General features: G+C 55.0%; 1 protein-coding gene across 4 annotated transcripts; it reads right to left on the bottom strand.

The window, feature by feature from the left end:
- Window positions 1–1,716: 1,716 nt before the first annotated feature.
- Window positions 1,717–19,017, bottom strand: Bik (BCL2 interacting killer). 4 transcript variants are annotated; one of them, XM_074084630.1, is made up of 5 exons: window positions 18,909–19,017; window positions 5,166–5,318; window positions 3,402–3,500; window positions 2,663–2,780; window positions 1,717–2,251 (listed from the first exon to the last, which is right to left on the bottom strand). In XM_074084630.1, exons 2-5 carry the CDS (start codon window positions 5,309–5,311, stop codon window positions 2,159–2,161), a joined length of 456 nt encoding a protein of 151 aa, XP_073940731.1. In that variant the 5' UTR covers window positions 5,312–5,318; window positions 18,909–19,017; the 3' UTR covers window positions 1,717–2,158. The 4 variants fall into 4 exon arrangements, with proteins under 4 accessions (XP_073940731.1, XP_073940730.1, XP_073940729.1 ...); XM_074084629.1 differs by lacking the exon at window positions 18,909–19,017 and adding an exon at window positions 13,083–16,697; XM_074084628.1 differs by lacking the exon at window positions 18,909–19,017 and adding an exon at window positions 11,811–13,076.
- Window positions 19,018–19,531: the final 514 nt, after the last annotated feature.

Here is a 19,531-nt window from a genome sequence, read left to right as displayed (position 1 = left end):
CAAGGAACCTACAGTGATGTGTGGAAGATGAGGGTAAGATGCTGGCCAAGGTGGCATTTTCCTCCCGCCCCTTCTCCCTCCTTCAGGAGTACAGATAACGCCTGCTACCACCAGCCCCCGCTCTTCTGGAGAAGTCACGTCTGTAAGGAGTCAGTTCCTCCAGAGGAGGAAGACCAGATCCTGCAGCAGGTGTGGGTCAGCCAGGCTGTCCAGTGCAGGGATCTCCACCAGTCTGGGTCTGCCCCAGGGCCTTTGCATGTACGGCTCCCTTGGTCATGATGTCCCATCTTCTCCACAGCCAGCTGCTCCTCAAGGTGGCCCTCTCTCCATTGTCCCACCTACTCCAGAGGCCCCAGGATGACCAAGTGGGGGTGGGGTGGCAAAGAGGAAGCTTAGGGAGCTGGGGGAAGCCACTTAACCAGAACTGGGCTGTCCAGGACAAGGTGAGACTAGAGAAAGAGCATTGAGGAGTGGGAGGAGAAGAAGGGACACTGGCTGTGAGGTGCCAGCAAAGGGCAAGTCCCATCCCGCCAGGAGTCCTTTGTTTCCCTCATATGTTCCACTTAGCTTATTTGCATTTTCCCCTTCCTCAACAAGAACATGAGACCTGAGACGGGGACCTTGTCTCCACAGCATAGCACAGGAGCTGGAGGAAGGAAGGACTGAGCACCCCCCCCAGGTGAGACAGGTGAACCCAGTCCCTGCAGGGAGAGGCCTTGGGGGCCATGCCTTTGGCATCAGCTGTTCTTGGGCTTCTGGGCCTTCCACTATGAAGAAAAGCCACTGCACCCCTGGCCAAGTCCCCAGGTGGGGGAGGCTTGTCCCTGGAGCACGCCTCCAGGCAGAAGTGCCTCTGGCCTAGTCAGGGTATGTCTCTAAGCTAGTAGGTTCCCCAGGGCCTCGGGTGTCCATGTCCACACTGGATGAGGGGACAGGGGTGATGGGCAGGATGAGCCCCCTCCACTGTGGAAGGGGGCATAGGCAGCAGGTTCCTGGGGCTAGGGCTGTGGGCTCAACCTGCAAGGTTGAGAGTCGGCATAGGCAGCCCCAAGACGACAGGAGCTCCCCTGAACGAGTAGGCGGGAAGGGGGGGCAAGGGATGGTTTGAGGGGTGGTTTGAGGCTTTGACCCAGAGAGGACACAGGAGCTTCCCAGAGCATGCAGGCAGGAGGGGGCAGCTACACCTGGACACCCCAGGTGGGCCGGGAGGCAACAGCTGGGGAGCAGAAACAGGGCAGGAAGGGAAGAGGGCAAGGCTGTAGAAACTTCTGGGAGGGTGTAGAGGAGGTGCTAGAGGGTGGGCCTGACCCAGTCTGGTTTGGCATTTCTGGTGGGAATAGAGGTTCAGACCCAGGGACCCAGGTTCTGAGGGATCTGCTGAGGCCTAGAAATAGCACCAGGCAGACCCGGATCTGGCTGAGCCCAGTATGAGGCCTGGCCCATGCCAGACTCCTCCACTGAGCACAGCAGGCCAGCACCTGTCCAGCAGGAAGTGGACATGGCAGGGAGGTAGAGAGACTTCCCCGTAGGACTTCAGCATTAGCAGAACAGGACTGGGGACACAAACCGCAAACCCCAGGATAGAACTCTTGCTCTTCAGGTGTGGAGAGGTGACTGGCCCAGGTCTAAGAGCAGGGCTGCGCTTCACCACTTTCCACCTCGATCTGCTGGGCAAGCAGTCCCCATCGGCGCCACAAACTCTCAGAGCGTCTGAGATGGACTGGAAACCAGCATTTTATTTGAACTCTCTCCCCCCTCAGAAATCTAATCCAGTAGATTCTTTTTGCTATGGGCATAACACACACGGGGGTGTGACCAGCACTCCCCCCGCGGGTCCTTGGACCACCCACAGAGCAGGCAGCTCCTTCAGAGTGGCCAGGGGCAAGAGAGCGGCCCAGCCAGCCTCAAAGGGACAGTCAGCCAGTAACGCCCCAGAGGTATAATGAATTCATTTATCTTAAAAAAAAAAAAAAAAAAAAAAAAAAACTCCGGTATGAAACCTCAGCAGTGGCCCAGCACTATCTTGAGTTTAAATATTTAAAAAAAGGGATTGTCGGCAAACACCACAGTTAAAAAGAACAAAGCTGGGGAGGCATGGGCCACCTCCAGGGTGGAGGCTGACGGGCAGGGACCAGCCAGCCCTGCCCCAGCCCCCCCCTCACTGCAGCACCAGGTGCAGGATGCCTCCAAGCAACAGGACTGCCAGCAGCACCGAGGGCAGCAGCTGCCTGCAGACCTGGTCAGGGAACACCTGTGGGACCAAGAAGGGACAGTAAGGACCCCCAGACTGTTGGATGGGGTACAGGGGGAGCCCAGGGAGCTGGGGTCTCAAAACAGGCACCTCACCCAGAACTGGGGGCTCTGGGAACAAGGTGAGACCAGTGAATGAGGGCATTCAGGAGGTAAAGAGAGCAGGGGAGGCAGCCCTGAGATCAAGGCAGAGGGGGAGCTGGAGGGCCAGTAGCTCTGTTGGCTGTGCACTGGCACCTTTCTGTGCCCACCCACCCACCAATCGGCCAGGACTCGCACACCAAAGGCCACTGCAACCTTTGTTTCCAGAGGTGGAAACAAACAGGTAAAGCAAGAGAGGATATGGAGGGTGGGGACCAAGTGCCCCAAGGAGCTCCAGGCTGCCCACTCAGGCAGGGGCCTCGAGGCTTACCCAAGTGCTAGGGGTTGGGAGTCTCCAGGACCTCATGTTCTCCCAGAGGTGAGTGAGACCATGGATGAAGTTTCTGAGAACTCCCCTGACACCTGTCTGGCTGTAGGTGAGGGCCAAGCTGCAAGACATGGAGGTAGAGAAGGCTGTTACTGTAGGAGCAGGCAGAGATGGATCACGTGTGCTGACCCATCACAGGAGGTCAGGGGTGGGAGGTAGCACAGACCTTTCTCTCATCCCTTCCCCTGGCGCTTCCACCCAGGAGGGCATCTCTCCATGGGCGGTTTGTGGTTGTTAAATTCATTCTGATTTCCTGTTTTCTCCCTTACCTGTCTGTGGGCCGAGGGAGTTTTGGTCCTACTCAGAGCTGGATTATGGAATACCCCCACTCCACAGGCCCTCTGCAAGTCGCTGCCAGCACTTTCTGTCCCCAGGGAGACCAGTTGGCACCCACCTCCTAAGTTGAGATTTGCACTGTCACCCCACATTGCCCTGTAAACCAAGACCCTTTGGAATCACACCATCTTGGCTCAATTAGGAGGAACAGGAAAGCCTTGGGTGCTGCTTGGTCTGTTGCCAAGGCAGAGGTCACCTTCAGGGCCAGGGCTCCCAGGCCTGCTGGGAGTGTGGGGGTCATTTCCTTCCTGAGCCCAGCCCTGTGCTAGGTTCTGGACCTCCACTAGCCTACCCAGGGTCCCTTCCCCAGGTGCAGAAGCACTGGGCAGGGCACAGGCCTGGTTACCTGTGCATGGCCATCCCAGGCAGCTGGGCCAGACGAGGGCTCCGGAGACGCAGGTCCATCTCATCACCAATGGAGGCTAGCCGCAGGGCCATCTGGTTACTGCAGGGAGAGCACTGGGAAGTTGGGTGTGGCTGCACTGGGAAGGCCACACCACCCACCCAGCCATGGTTCCTGTGGGGCTGGAGGTGGCCCAAGGCAAGGCAAGGGACAGTATGATACTGGGGACCAGCAGCAAGCCTTCCTGTGTCCCTCCTGTCCACGGGTGAACTCTGAAGTGCAGGACAGGCTGCAGGCTTGCAGAGGAACTGCTGGGGTGCCTGTCTCTGCCCTGCCAACTTGCTTTGCCTCCAGTGGAGAACACACCACATCAGTGCCTGGACAGCTTGTGAACCTGCCTGCACCCCCAGAACGTGAGTGCCCCAAGTTTCCCTGGAGAACCCTGGGAGAGGCCTCATGGGCTCTGGTTGGAATGATGGACCATAGGGAGAGGCAGGTTTGGGAGTGCTCTGAGCCCCTGGATTGCTGAAACTGGCTCATTTTACCGTCCTCCTTTGAAGGGACTCTGTAACTTCGTTCCTGGTCCCCGATTTTGAAAACACCCTTCTCAGCACCCTCTCGGAATGGAGACCTAAGAGGTCCCTGGGGCAGACACACATATGTATGTGTACAACACACAGAGACCAAGTCTCCCTCCTCTGGTGCCCCTCCCTGGCTCAGCCCTGCACCCTGGGGTTTGCCCACACACTCCGCCCCACTGACTCAGCAGCTCCCGGAAATCCCTAGCAGAGCAGCTCAGGGCCCACAGGCTCAGATGCCCCACCCAGCCTGGCCTCCTGCACTGCCTGCCCAGCCTGCCCAGTGTCCCCATGTGTGGCCCTTATTCTGGGGGTGGAGGGGTATAGGGAATGCTGTCTGGAAAACAGGTTGGAAGTCATGTCTCACCTCTATCACTACCCCGTGGAACTTCAGGAAAACACTTCCCCAGGCTTAAAGCCCCTCTCCCCCAGGAATGGAGCAGGGAGCGGGAGGAGGAGTCTAATCCCTACAGCCAGGATCTTAACGACTGTGAACCCCAAAGCAGAAGGGAAACATCTAGAACCAGGCACTGACCTGCCAGCCCTGGGCAGGACTAGCCATGGCTGAGTTGGCATCTGGCTGTTGTCCTCAAACTGGGGGATGGGTGGGCGTGGGGGGTACTGAGGAGCCTGAGCTGGTGCTGGACCTTCTCTTTCCTCACCTGTACAAGCAGAAGGCCACTGTGCACACCCCCAGCAGGGGAAGGCTGGGCAGACACAGTGAGGTCATGTTGCAGTGAGCTGACACTAACACGGGCATGTCCCCACCCTCTGCCTCCCGCGGCCCTGTCAGTCCTAGGGGAATTCCTTCTTTCTGTCTCAGTGATTCCTCAGTTGATCAGTGCCTTGGCAGGGCCAGGACCTGCATGGCTCTCCAGCATTTCTTGTCTAGTCTGAAACTCATCTGCTCAGAGGCCTCCATTCCAGCTCCTTAAGGTCAAATGCTTGAACCATTTTGGTGGCCAGTGCCCATGGTCCGTCTTGGGACTGGGAACCTGCTACATGGGTACTGGGTGGGGGTCCCTCTGTGAGCTATCTGAACATGGGAACCCCCCCACACACAGCCAAAGGAAACTGCCCACGTGGAGAACATCCCATCCTGGAGGATGTTCCTAGAGAGGCCACCTGTAGGATGTAGGAGGTCCCCTACAGCACACAAGGCCCACAGGGCACTGGACAGCGACCCTACCTGCCCTCGAGGCAGTGGATGAGGTCCAAGGTCCCCAAGGACTCTGTCATGCTGGAAACCCCTGCAGCCAACGGAGGTCCGGGGAGCTGCTCATACAGGAGGGTCTCAATGAAGAGGTCCCTGGTGATGGGTCTTGCCTCCGACATCTCTTCTCTGGGGGAAACAGGCAGAGTGTGTGACTCGACCCCTGGAACTATGCAATGGGGCCCGCTGGGGCTCTCCCAGCAATTCTCCCAAAGTAAGCACTTTGGCATACTGAGTACTTGAAGCTGAAGGAGACTGGGAGGCTTCAGAAGCAGCCTCAGAAGCCAAATATGTCTGCCCTCCTCTTGCCCCCCACTTCTGCCAGAGCGCCAAACTAGAACCCTCCTCCTGAAGCAGACCACAGGCCTCCTGTTCCTTCTCCTTTGAAGACCCTGATCCCAAAGCAGGAAGGAATGCTCCGTAGAAAGGCCAAGAAGGCTCCGAGCTCAAGACAGGACTGAGAGGTGAGAAAGCCTGGGTCTGATGGCTTCGCCAAACAACTGGAAGGGTTCAAGCCATTGCCCACCTGTGTGTAAGAAAATAAACCCTGATGGGTCCAAAGCCCCACTCACTGAGTTTCCCATTCCTTGAAGCCACAGGCCTTCCTAGACTCCTGCGATGGTGAACCCCACGTCACCGCTCACGATGGCTGGGTAGGGTTCTGCAGTGATTCGCCACCACGCATCCCACACGCAACTAGCAGCCCAGGTACAGAGTAGCCCGATGATGACAACGTGGCTGGGGATTCTAACGGCCCAGCTCACCCCCCAGCTCAGCCAGGTGGTAGCTGTGTGTCAGTTTCTCCATCTGCAAACTGGATTTGATGGTATGAGCCCCCTGCACTGGGCTTCTGGGGGGATCAAATAAAGAACGTGCCCCCCCCACAACTCTCTGAATAGAGCCTGGCACATGCCAGCGGGACAACGTACAGGCTGAGTATCCAGACCAGAACCGATTATTTTTTTTTCAGATCTTGGAATATTTGCATATACATAATGAGGTGGGACGAAATGAGATAGGGTTGGGAGTAAAGTCTAACCGTGGAATCCAACACACCCTATGTGTGCACACAGGCTGAAGAAAATCTTACACAAAATTCAAAAATAATTTTATATGTGGAACAGTTTCACAATCAGACTTGTGTCATGTTGATGCTCAAAGTTTTGAATTTAGGAGCATTTGTGATTCTTGGTTTAGGGACACTCAACCTATACTTCAAAATCATTATTATCGTCAGCCTGGATTTTTTTTTTTTTTTCTTTTGGAGATGGGATCTCGCTGTTATCCAAGCTGGTCTTTTTTTATTCCTTCTTTTGGCAGCACTGGGGTTTGAATTCAGGACCTCACGCTTTCTAGGCAGGCACTCTATCACTTGAGACACTTCAGCAGCCCTCCAGGCTGGTCTTGAACTCGTGGGCTCAAGTGACTCTCCTGCCTCAGCCAACCAAGTAGCTGGGACCACAGACACATGCCACCAAGCCTGGCTTATCCTGTTTTTTGTTTGTTTGTTTTAATCCTGGATCTAAAACAATATTTTTTTGTGGTGCCAGAGATGGGACCTAGGGCCTCTCACATGGTAGGCAAATGCTCCACCACTGAGCCGAACCCCCAGCCCTATCCCAGGTCACTGAAATTGAATGAAGAGGAACCAGAAGTCCTGCACCAATGCCATTCCTGAAGTGGACCAACTGAGGCACGTGTACTGGATGACCCTCCTGGGGACACCCTGAGGCTAAACACAAAAATGTGTGCTTACTACTTGCTCTCAGCATTAAGAATCTGGCTGGAAATGCAAAGTCCAAGCAGGGATTCCAGGAGCAGGAACGTAAGGGGGAACCTTCAGATGTCTCGGGGTTGATTTGAGGCAGCCACTGTCAACAACAAGCCCCCAAAGCAAGTAGTCAAGGAGACAGGTACGCACGTGGTGACATCAGCCAGTCATGGAAGGCATGGGGGGGGTGACACACTCTAGGCTTTGAGGGACAGCATTGCTCTTCCTTCCAGGACTAAAGAAAACGAATCATCATCCAGAACTTGTGTCTCAACAAAGAAGTGGCCGTTTCTTTCCTAAGAGGAGACAGAAGTTCACATCTGTTCCCACCGGCTTACAGGAGCCAAGCTGAAGGGATCAGATGTAAACATAGCCACAGAAGCCACAAAGGGCCCACAGCTGCACCTGACAGGTGACACCTTCACCCGCAGGCAGAACTGTCAGCCCTAGTGCAGGGGAAGGGGCTACCACCTGCCGAGTACACCTGCAGGCAAAGCTTTAAAAGCTACAAGGTCAGAGGTGCTCCCCAAAGCATCAGGCCAGGACACAGAAGTTCCCAGTGGCATTTGTGTACCCAACAAAGTCACCGTTCCTTTTAAGTGCAAAACTCTTGAACTTAGCTTCTGGCAGCAGTTCAAAAACCAGAGAGAAGCCGAGATGGATGTGCAATGTAAAGACATCCACGCTTTAGAGAGCACTGTGGGGAGATGGGCAGGCGGCATGGCTCCTATGGGAGCGCAGGCAAGGCCCTGTACTGCCAAAAGAAAAAAGCACACAGGGGACAGAGCCAGCATGGCTGGAAGCCATCCTGGCAGACCAGATGGGTCCACCTTATCATGGGGTGTGCTGACACTGAGCACCCCTTTTCTCAGACCAAACGTGTACTTCCTAGAAGCCAGCTCCGGCACTGGCCAGTGGCCAAGGGGCCCCTTTGAGCGCTGACGCCATCTTCAGCCAGCAGTCTGACCATCCATGTTGCTATGCTGTCACTGCTGAAAAAGTAGGAGAGAAGTGTGGGGGACACAGGTGCTCATACATGAGGCGGGAGGGGGCCAGAAGGTCCACATTGGTGTCTCTGGGCATCTTCAGCTTGAGGACACTCAACAGTGAAGAAAAGGAATTAAACCAAGAGCGACACAGGGTACCCCCACCCAGGCCACCCCAAGAGGTTAGCAGAACATCTATGCAGAAAATCAAGGAGAGCCACAGGCACCTACAGGCAGTGCCATGGATACGAAAATCAATGTACAAAAAGCAGTAGCAAGCCTGCGCGTGGACCACAATATACAGTCGAAAGTAAAGACAGCTTCACTGGCGGGGCGTGGTGGCACCCCTGTAATCTGTTACTTGAAAGTCCGAGATGAGAAGGATCATGGCTCAAGCCTAGCCCAGGCAAAAAGTTAGCAAGACCCCATCTCAACCAATAAGCTAGTAGGGTGATGTGTGCCTGTCATGTCAGTTACATGATGGCACAGGTCAGGAGTATGGAGGCACCAGGCTGGCCCAGGCAAAACCCTACCTGAAAAAGAAACTGCAGCAAAAGAGGCTCCAAGTGGTACAGAGCACACTTAGTGTCTACAAACCCCAGTCTGCCAAATAAACAATAAAGATGATTTTACAGTAAAGACAAAAATAGATTTTTGGTCAGAGATTAACATAGTAAAAGATGAAAAAAAAACTTCATGCAGAAAAATCTGAAGTCCATTAAAGAACGTGAAAGACCCAGCTAAATGGAGAGAGAGAGACACGTTTTTGTGGCTGTGATGTTTTAGTTTGTTTTACAGACGAGAAGCCCAGTGTGTGTGTGCATGCATGTTTATGCTGTAATCCACTTCTGGAAAAGGATGAGGTAGAAGTTTGAGGCCAGCCTGGGCTACACAGCAAACCCCTGTCTCAAAAAACCAAAGAAGTGACATTTAAAGAATTGTGTCCAGAGCCTCAGCTGCGCTCAGGGTCTAGGAAGGGGGTGTGTGTATGCAAAGATCATTTACCAGGGAAAGCAGCCCCAGTCACATTTGCATCTGTCTCCTCCCTTTCCCCTCCCCACAAACCTCGGAGTCCACTTCCACAAGGAGCTGTTCCCAACCCAGAGGACCCCACTCCTGAGAGAGCAGGGTGGGCCTTCCTTCAGGATCCTCTGGGACCCCACCAACCTCCCAGTTGGGAGGGCCTAGGGCAGAGGCCACTCTCACCTTCGTTAACATCCTAACCCAAACACCCATCCTTTCCACCCCTAGGCCTCGGTTTCCCTCTGTGGTCGAATGGGGACGGTGATCCCAATCTGGAGGGGTGGGGGGCTCCTCTTCCAGGCTGGTACTCTGACATTGTCAAGCCAGGACTAAACCTTCCCAGGACCCAGCCTCGGGTTCAGACATCCTCCATCACCTGTCAGGGGGGCTGGCCCTGGGGCTCCAGACCCCAGTGGGCAAACACATGTGGTCCAGGGGCTGGGAGGAGTCCCTGCCCGGAAGGGTCCCTGCAGTAGCCCCCTCCTGTTCCCAGCCACCCCAAGTGGAGGAACCCAGCCCTGACCACCTGTAGCTTGGCTCCCACTCCTGCTGGGCTCACTCTAATCCAACCTCCACCAGGAGGAGCCTCAGGGCTGACCCCCTCGGTTCTGTGGCTCCCCACACCTTCCCTTTTTTTGGGTGGCACTGGGGCTTGAACTCAAGGCCTCAGGCTTGCTAGACAGGAGCTCTTACCACATGAGCCACTCTACCAGCTCTCCCAGGGCCTCCATGAGTGTGGGCCCACACCTGCTGAAGGGCCATCTTGGACCCTTCCCTAGCCACACTGAGGAAGATGCGTTTCCTTCAACTGTGCCAGGGCATGCCATGCCTCTGGGCTTTTCACGTGCAGCACCCACTACCTGGGCACCCTCAGCCGACTGGCTTATTCCTACTGTCCCCTAAAGAACTCAGCCCAGGTGTCACCTGCTCAGACCCTCTGAGTCCCCACAGCCCTGTCTCTACGTCCCTCTACCTCTAACCAACCGTACTGGCTGTGGCTCTGTTTCTTCATGTCTGCTGGTTCAGAGCATGGGCTCTGGAACCAGGCTGCTGGTCTTTGGGCAGGTTACTTAACCTCTCTGTGCCTCATGTGCCCTCACTCTAGAATGGAGAGAGTAGTAACTTCTATTTCCCACAGCTGTTGAGAGGCAGAAATGATGTGATCTGCATCAGTGGTCCAGACACAGAGTGAGTGGCTTAGAGACAGAAATGCTGAAAGTTTCTGGCTCCCACTTCACAGCATGAAGCAGAAAGTGTTTGTTGAACAAATAAATAAAAGCCAAGTAGAACCCAGAAGACTCAACATGAGGTCACTGAAGCTGCAGACCCAGGAAACTGGACTGATTTTTTAGCATCAGAATTTGTTTTTTCCAGCAAATTTGCAAAAAGTAGTTGAGTCCGTTGGTGACAGGAAGACCCGCCTACTACATCCTCAGCCAGGCTGAGGGCCACGCTGGGTCTTCTGTGCTCACAGTGGAAAAACCCGACGCCAGTCAGGGATCCCGAGTAGGATGCAAATCCAACCTGCACACACAGCACCACACCCATGGTCTTGTCAGGATCATGGGGGAGGAGGATCCCACAGGCCAGGCTGTATTTGGTGACCAGCTCTGTGGCCACCTACATGACCATCCACTTGGCCAGGACAAGATCCCTCCCTGGAGCCAGGACAGATCTGGCCGGTGTAGTAGGTTCCTGGGACACCCTTTGTATCATACCTCACCCAGTCCTGGGAAAGCACTTCCCCATTTTACAGACATGCAAACTGAGGACAGAAGGGCCCAGACTGGACTGGGGTCACAGCAAGAGTGAGCTGGGTCCCCACTCCCTGGTGGTCTCCTTTGGACCTCCCCCAAGCCCCTCTCAGTCACCTGCCTGACTCTGGACAATAGCTGGGGAGGACACAGGCAAAGTCTGGATCTTGCAGCGAGCCAGCAGTAAGCTCCAGTCCCAGCTCTGCTACTGCTGTGTGGCCACAGACTAGTCACCTAACCTCTCAGAGCCCTGCTGATCTCCTGCACAAAAAACAGCACCACCCCAGAGCTGCTGAAAGGATTAAAAGGTAACACTGTGGTCTACTTTCTGCCCCCAGCTGGGCCTCCATTAAAGCTGGGTAACTGAATTAACAGACTCAGAAGGGACTGAGAGACCCAGTGACCAGGGTCCCCACACTCCAAGGTGAACAGGCAAGTTCTGAGAGATCCTTGAAAACCGGGGGCTACCAAAGTCACACACACACATCCCCTCTGAGCCCTAGGAGTGTATCCCGTACAGACCCTGCAGGTACCTGCAGAACTGACAAAAGGACACAGACCCACCCACCTCTCAAAGGAGGAAGGCGGTGGGAAAGAGGCTCAGCGGTGATCATGGGAAGGACGCTTCATGTTTTTGCCATATATGCTGTTGTGATGTCATTTTACTTTCATGCATGGGGCTGGCAACAATTCAAACATAAGGCAAATGTACTTGTTAAAGACTCGAGTGTGGGGAAAACAGAGATGCCTGTCTTAAAAGTTTATTTCAGGAAACCCAAAGCACACAACCCCTTCCCTCCCCGCTCCCCTCAGGCTCCAGCCCCCGGTCCAAAATAGCTTGTTTGGGGGGTGGGAGGGGCTCACTTCCCATAGTGATAGAAAAACAACTGGATAAAAGGAAGGAAGAGAGAGGGCGAAAAGGAAGTTCTCTCATAAAAAGGTGGATTTTCCCTGTGCCTGTGAATTAGTGATGTTGGGTAACTTGGCGTGGCGGCTTGGAAAGGACCCCTGCAGGCACGGGCCACTCAGTCCTGCCACCACTAGCCCTGAGAAACGAGTCTGACCAGCAATGCGGCTTGATACTCACAGGACATTCCTTGACCTTAAAGTCTCATTCTGAAGCCTGCGGTGCCGATCAGTTTGCAGGGAATTCACCGGTGGGCAGTTTCGGTACTGAGCCCCCTGCGGTGAAACCCAATCCAAACGGCGCGCACCTGTGCACGTCTTCCAGGGTTCGCCTGTGGCGATGGTGGGTGCCATTAGTCCCGCATCACGCAGTGACCATGGTGGGAAAGATCCCGCCGTGCCATGCCCAGCTTCTCAGCAAGCTTTCCCTGGCTCCCCTCCCTCGTCTAGCAAACCCCACGCAAACCTGGGCACAAATGCGCCTCCTGAGAGGTGGCCTCTGCCTCCCCAGCAGGGGACGCTTTCGGTCCCATCGGCTGGGGCGCTGCCCGCCCCGGGCAAGCCAAGGCCTCCCCACCGCCCGGCTCAGGGCGCTCGGAGCTCCGTTTCCCCTGAAACCCATCGAGACCACACCCACTGCCTGATGACGTCACGGGGAGGCGGGGCGCCCGGTCCGCGGCAAAGCCCACTCCGCACTCGGGGCCAGAGAGCCCGCCGAGCTCGGGAAAGCCATCTGTGTCTCAGCTTCCTGCTCCGTAACTCTGACCTCTTGGGGCTGCTGAGGAGCAGACGGGATAACCTGGCCAAGTGAAAACTCAAACACCTGGGATGGTTTTAATACAGAAAAATCAGGACCAGCCTGGATTCGGTGAACAAAAACTCCCAGGAAGCCAGCCCCCGCTGTGCGCACTGCCCTGAGGTCGAGGTACAAGAGAGGGGACCAGGAGGAAAGGCAGGCTGAGTGACAAGGGACAACTGTTTCTCAGCGATGCCATGGGCGCAAATACTCATTTCCCCTGTCGAGTACGGGTGTATTATATGTGAATGGAAACGCATGGAAGACCTAGAAGGACACTGAGTGGTGACCTTGAAAGAGGCAGTGGAATTTATGGGGTGGGAACGTTAGGTTTTACAGGTAATTTTGAATGTCTGACGAAGAGTACCCAAGTCCTTCTGTCCTCAACCCTCACCCCAGCCATCATCCCATGACCCATCCTGGCCACCGCACCTCTCTGACCCACTCATTTCCTCCACTGCTCACAGGGTAAGAATATGACCTAAGCGTGGGGTGTGGGAAGGGTTAACTGATCCAAAATGCTGAACCCCTGTAGTGAGGCAGGATACACCGGCGAAGTGACAGGGAAATTGGTATTTTAAGTAAACATTAAAAGGACCAGACATTAGAACCAGGAAGTCAAAACTGAAAAACCAGAGCAGCAAGCTCCCCTCCTACCTCCTTTCAGAGGTGAAGTTAGGAGAGCAGGAAGCCTGGGGGTGGCGGTGGGGGTGCATCGCCTTCCCTCTGAGATGTGAAGAAGCTGCGAGGCTCCTTAAAGGCTGGAGACAGGAAACGGCAAGGCGGGTCCTGCAGAAGGAAGTCCTGAACCACCCCTGTGGCCCTGGAATGTAGGCCTACATTCCCTGTCCGTGTTTGAGAATAATAAACAGCACCCATCTTGGGTACCCAGACCCACCGCCTAATAATTAAGTGCTACAGAGACAAGACAATGTATTTCCTCAGCTCGGAACATAAAGGCCACAGATAAATGCCATCAATTTGAGTTTTCACTCCCATTTCCTGGGGGGGGGCAGGAAATGTTTTTCCTCCTCCCCCCATTTCTCCCTACTTTAACCCTATTATTCTAAAATAAATCCCTGCTAAAAACATCCAGCTTGTGAGTCCTGGTTGTGAGACACCTTGAAAAGCTTTTCATGTGGATCTAAGTCCTGGTGATTTTGCATGGAAGCTGGGACGCCCAGGGACCCCTCAACCCCTCAAGCGGTGACAGTTACTATTATTGCTGTTACTATTACCACTTGCCATCTAACCCAGAACCTTTTTGGGGACTAATCAGAAGTCAAGCCCTTTGCCTCCTCTTCTTTCAGTCCTGGGAAGTAAAGGGACACCCCCACAATGCTTTCAGAGTGACAGACTCTAAAAGCATTGAGGGGCAAGCCAGAGAGGTGGCTTAGCTCTCCAGTTTGCCTCTCCCCAGACCCCAGCGAGCCTGCACACAGTGCGTCTGTGCCTGTGTCCAGGGCTGGATGGAGAGCGTGCCCACACTGACAAGGAAGGTTTCTGTTTCCTTTTGCAGGCACGGGGCAGCAGAAGGTCCAAGTGTTTGCTTTAAAGTCTGTCTCTCTCATCAATGATGCTCCCCCACGCTGGGAGGACCCAGACCCGTGGCTGGGACTGGCCTTGCCAAGGGGACCTGGCCAGCTGGACCCTGGAGTCTGGCAACTTTGGCCAAATCCCTTGGGCCCCGTTCTTCATTTGTACAACAGGAGTCAGGGGGACAGGGGTTCTTTCCTGCTCCAATCTTGGGCTGGGGTGGAGCTCAGGGTAGGGCACTTTCCCAGCATGTACAGGACCCCGGGTTCCATCCTCAGCACCCCCCAAAAAATCTAAAGTACGCGCCAATCAGCACAGGAAGTTTAACAGCTTAATAATTCTCTCCACTGAGTTTGAAATAACCACAAAAAAGGGGAACACTGCCTTTTCTGTCCCCATTAATGAAGTACAAAGCATAAGATCCTATCTGGGTCCTAGTTTATAAGTTTCAAAAGCTTGTATTGGAGGTGTGGCTCAAGCAGTAGAGCACCTGCTTTGCAAGTGTGAAGCACTGAGTTCAAAACCCAGTCCCACCCCACCCCCAAAAAGCATGTATTTACAGTAAATTCTAGAATGTTCAGGCCTGAGTAATAAGGACTGTGCCTTGCTGAGCACAGGTCTTCTCCTTCCTCTCAGACAATTTTTAGGTCTCCCCTCAATCCCTTACTCCCCCTTTCTGCCTCCAACACTCCACAGGCAGGCTTGGGGAACTTGCCCTTCCCTCGGCCTGGCCAGAAGTCACTTCCTCCCCACCTCCCCAGGGCAGCCTTAACTAACACTCCTAGTCCCTGTTGTCCTAGCACCTGAGTCAGCCAACCTGGATTGGGCATTTGGCCTTGTTAACTGTTTACCTGTCTCTCTGCCCAGCCACCTGTAGAACAAGGGCCCAAAGGAAGCGGAGGGTAGCTGGTAACCTGATGGTTCTCTTTGAAACGGTGAACATGAGGGGACCAAACATACCCACTTTGGGCAGGAGGGAGAGCCCTCTGAAGCTGTATGCATGGTATGCAGTAAGCGCTCACTAACGGCTCATTCATTCTATGAGCCAGCCCCAGGTGTCTTCACAATGCACCAAGGTCTGGATTCAGCTTGCATCAATGCAGAGCCTGAGCTGCAAGCTAGAAGCACAAATGCCAACTTGCATAGGGGAAAAAACACACTGGCTGTCCTGGACCTTAAAAGATCCTAATCCCAGGGTCCCCCATCAACCCGGGTGGCTTCTCTGTTGTCTCTGCACTTCTGGGCCAGCACCTCCTCTCAGACTGGGTAACTGGGCGCCAAGTTTTCTCCCATCTCCAGAAAAACAGGTTTGCTTGGCAGGTTAGCGCCCCGCGGGTGTTTTGTATTGTCACATCCTAATATTGACACTAGGCAAATCAGCTGCCCTCTCCGTGCCGCCCGTGCCCTGGCCACCTCGCCTGCCCCTCTCCCTCTGCCGCCTGGCCTTGCCTCAGGGCCAAGGAGGAACTTGGGCCATGGCCTTATCTGCTCACATTCTGTACTTCCCCCAGAGCCGGGCCCCAACCATCCAGGGCAGGACAAAGGGAAGGTGAGGAAGCAGCCACACGTGTCCAGTCCAGACCCACTGCTGGCCTCCCGGTGGCCGCAACAACAAAACCCGCAACAACAAAACCTGAGCATCGTTCAGAGTTTCCTCAAAACTGCTCCGAACTGTTCTGGGTGGAGAGAAAAACAGATGGACTCTGCTGGGATCCACCAAGTCCACCACAGGAGAAGCAAGAAGCCAGTAAATGTCCAAACTTACAGGTTCTTCAACAATGGGTGCCTTCCAGGGAAAGGGGAAAACACCGCCCTCACCCAGTAAATGGGACCCTCCAACTATGTCCCCTGCCACTTACTGGACAAAGGGGACCAGAAAGAAAGAAAGTGGTCTGTAAGTCATGATCTCTGGTACATTGGCACCTCAGTGAATCCAAATCATTTCCATGTACCAACTAAGCAGTGAGGCTTACAGTGATCAGCACCAGTGTAGCCCCTCCATCTGGCTCAAGTCATTTCAAGTGTCCAGGCACCAGGGGACTACTGTTTGATGTCCCTTTACTCACTGAGCTGGCAAATTAGTAGGTCAGGACACAAATGTGAGACCATTTCAGATAGTCTTAGCATCAGTAAACAAGGGCTAAGGACAGGAACTGGCGAGAGGGAGGCCTTTGTGTTGAGAAAGAGTAGTCAGGGAAGACTCCTCAGAGGCAGTGGCAACTGAGCAGAGACAGCAAAGGGTGTGAAGCCAGCCAGACACCTAAGGCCTGGGCTGCATCACTCCAATGATCTGTTTCAAGCCTCACACTACCTCATGGAAGGCCTCACAGTGTGCCTGGTACTAGGAGAAATACCCCTGCTGAGACTGTCCCCACCAAAAAAGGCCACCACCACTGGTGATGTAGTTCAGTGGTAGACCATGCTCAGAGGTCCTAGGTTCCTTCCCAGCACAGCAAAAATCAACTTTAGATGTCTTAAGGGCTGGAGGTTTGCAGCCCAAACGGTAGAGTGCCTGCCTGGCAAGCAAGAGGCCTAGCTCAAACCTCAGTACTGCAAAAAAAAGAAAGAAGATATTCTGCATTTTCAGGTATGGGCTGACAGCCCAGGCTCTAGAAGCCAGTCTCACCTGGCAAGTGAAATCTATAATCTCAGCTGCTTGGAAGTTTAAGGCAGGAGGATCACGAGTTCAAGGCCATAGCAAGACCATGTCTCATAAATAAAGAAAGAAAGCTCACGCATGTAATTCTAGCTACTCTGGAGGCAGAGATCAGGAGGATTGAAGTTTGAAGTCAGCCCAGGCAAATAGTTCAAGAGACTCTATCTGGAAAAACCCTTCACAAAAATAGGGCTGGTGGAGAGGCTCAAGGTGCAGGCCTGAGTGCAAGTAGCAGTACCTCCAAAGTGAGGAAGGAGGAAAGGAGGGAGAAAGGACACAAACTTGTAAATCAAAACATTGACAAAGCTTATGGAGAACCTTCCAGAAGATGGAAGTGTGGTTCTGATATGGTTTGAGTTCCCCCCAAGGCCTCCTGTGTTTACATTTAATCCCCATCACAAGGAATTAAGGTGTGGAAATTTACACCAACCAGTGTTAAGATTAGATAAGATCTTCAGAGAGGGAGCCCTGTGACTGCACGCTTGGTGGCTTTACAAGAGAGCAGAGACACCACACGTACTCCAGTGTTTCTTGCCACCTGAGGCCTGAGCCTCCAGTTATATCATCGTGGATGTGCCCCTCCACCTTGTATTATACACCCCAACTCTGAGTCAAACAAAGTCCTTTGTAACTTCGACCTGATCTAAGGTATTGTGTTAGTGACAAAAAAAAAACTAAGAGAGTGCCTGCCTGTAAGCCTGGGGCTCTGAGATCAAACCCCAGTTCTGCAGCCAAACAAACAAGTCTTTAGAAAACAGACTAAGATTCAGTTTGGGGGGATTCCTCTGAGGCAGGAGGAATGCCAAGTTCAAGGACATCTTAGGCTTCATAGTCTGAAGGAAAGGAAAAAGAGAAACCAAAGGAAAAAGAGAAACCAAAGGAAAAAGAGAAACCGGAGTAAGACGGATGGAAATCCCCAAATCCTAGAGAATCCAGAGGGAAGAGAGGAACAGTGAGATATGGGGAAGGCAGGGTGAGAAGACCTGTGTGAACACCTCTTAGGGCAGGACACTGGAATGCAGCTCTAGCAACCCTCCCTGGCCACACTTTAGGGACTATTTGGAAAACAGGACCAACAAAGGCAAGGTCCAGGTGGCTCCTGAGACCTACTCCATAGGCAGTGCAAACGAAGCAGAAACAGGGTAAGCGAGGAACGCTACAGAAGCTCTAAAAGCCACTTGGATCGAGTGTTCTTCACATCCAGCCAGGAGCCCAGGGACCCACTTTACAGAACCAAGAAACTGAGGGGCAGAAAGGTGGAGTTGCCTGTCCAAGGCCACACAGGAGAGGTTCGGCTTGGCCTGCACGAAAGGGTTCTGAGCTTTTGGACAGCTCAAGCATCTGTGTCTCTCCTGGGACCTAAGCCTCAGTTTCTCTGTCTGAAATGAGGACTCGGGCTCCGCAGAAGTTAAGCGCTTCCCCAGGCGGGAAGAGCCTGACAGCCCGCGTTCTCCCAGGCCCCAGTCGGAACAATGTTACAGCAGCAGGAGCGAGGACGACAACAACAACGACGTGCCGCCGCGGGGGGCTCACTCAGGGGCAATTAGAGCAGCAATTAACGGTTCACAAAGCGATCGGCATCCAGAGGGCTGGGGCCGACCGGGAAAATGACACCACTTTGCCCCACCCAGGGCTGGTGATGGCCGGGCCACCCCAGGGAGCGCGCCCGCGGCCATTCAAACACCCGCTCCAGACGAAGGGAGCCGGGCCGACGACCTGGGGCCGCACCGGGCCGCGGGGCACCAGCGCAGGGGCGCGGGCAGGTGGCGCCGGGCTCCGCGTGCAAGTTCCCGTTCCGGACTTTCCCCGCGCCCCGTAACGAGGCCTTGCTCCTGCCCTTCCGCAGGTGTGCGGGGCCGGGCTCTCGACGGGGACAGGTGCCCGACGCCATCTTCCCTTTTAGTGGTCGCCGGGGTTGTGTCGTCCCGGCCCAGGACTGGCGATGCCGCGCCGCGTCCTGGCCGGGGAGTGGGGAGGGGCGGGACGCAAGACGCCAAGGGCCGAGCCCTGTCCCCGGAGGCCACGCAGGAGGGCGGTACTGGGGCATTGGACCCTCAGGGCGCGACACAGAGGGGCGACCCCATTGCACGGATGCGGAGACTGAGGCGCGCGGAGGCCGCGGTTGGCACGATCGCGGGGAAGCGACCTTGAGCCCCCACCCCCCAGCCACAGGGGACGTTTCAAAACCCGAGTCGTCGCCCCGCAAGTGACTTGCCCGGGTGGAGAGGGACTTGGACACGAGTCCCCCAGCCTTCCAGCCGCTCGGCCTGGACAGCCGTCCGGGCGCTTACCTGCGGGGCTCGGGCTGCGGAGCGGCGGGCGGCAGCGGGCGCGGCGCGGGAAGTCACCTCGCGGCGGGGTGGTGGCAGCAGCTACAGCGGAGCTCCAGTGGGCGGCGCCGGCCGGGGGCGTGTGACCGTCTGCGGCGGGGCCTGATAGGCGCCCCCCCCGCCCCGCCCCGGGAGCCGCCTTTCCCGCCCCGGGCTCGGGGTGCGGGTTCCGCGGCCAAGTGAGCGCCACCTGCGCGCTGTTCCCTCGCTTCCGTTCCTCCACCCCCGGGCGGTTGCCTTGAGCCCGCCGGAGCCTGCTCGCGGCGCCGCGAGCGACACTTGCGCATGGACCCAAGGCCCCATCGGGAAGGACAATCCAGGGGCTTAACCAGGCCTGCTTCCGGCCGTCCTCACAGTGCTCCTAAGAGCTCGGTGCTATTTTCATGCCCATTTTACCCACGTGGAAATTGAGGTTCTCAAAGGCCCAAATGGCTTGCTAAAGGAATGGGAACCCCAGCGTTCAAAACGTCCTGCTCCCAGCTGTGTTCCGGTGGGTGGCTCACGCCTGTAATCCTACCTATTTGGGAGGCTGAGATCGGGAGGATTGCGGTTCAAGGCCAGGCCAACTAAATAGTTGGTGAGAC

This window comes from Castor canadensis, chromosome 8, assembly GCF_047511655.1.
Source record: "Castor canadensis chromosome 8, mCasCan1.hap1v2, whole genome shotgun sequence".
In the NCBI taxonomy this organism is placed as follows: domain Eukaryota; kingdom Metazoa; phylum Chordata; class Mammalia; order Rodentia; family Castoridae; genus Castor; species Castor canadensis.
Note: the sequence above shows the minus strand (reverse complement) of the source record. Positions and strands in the feature narration are given on the sequence as shown.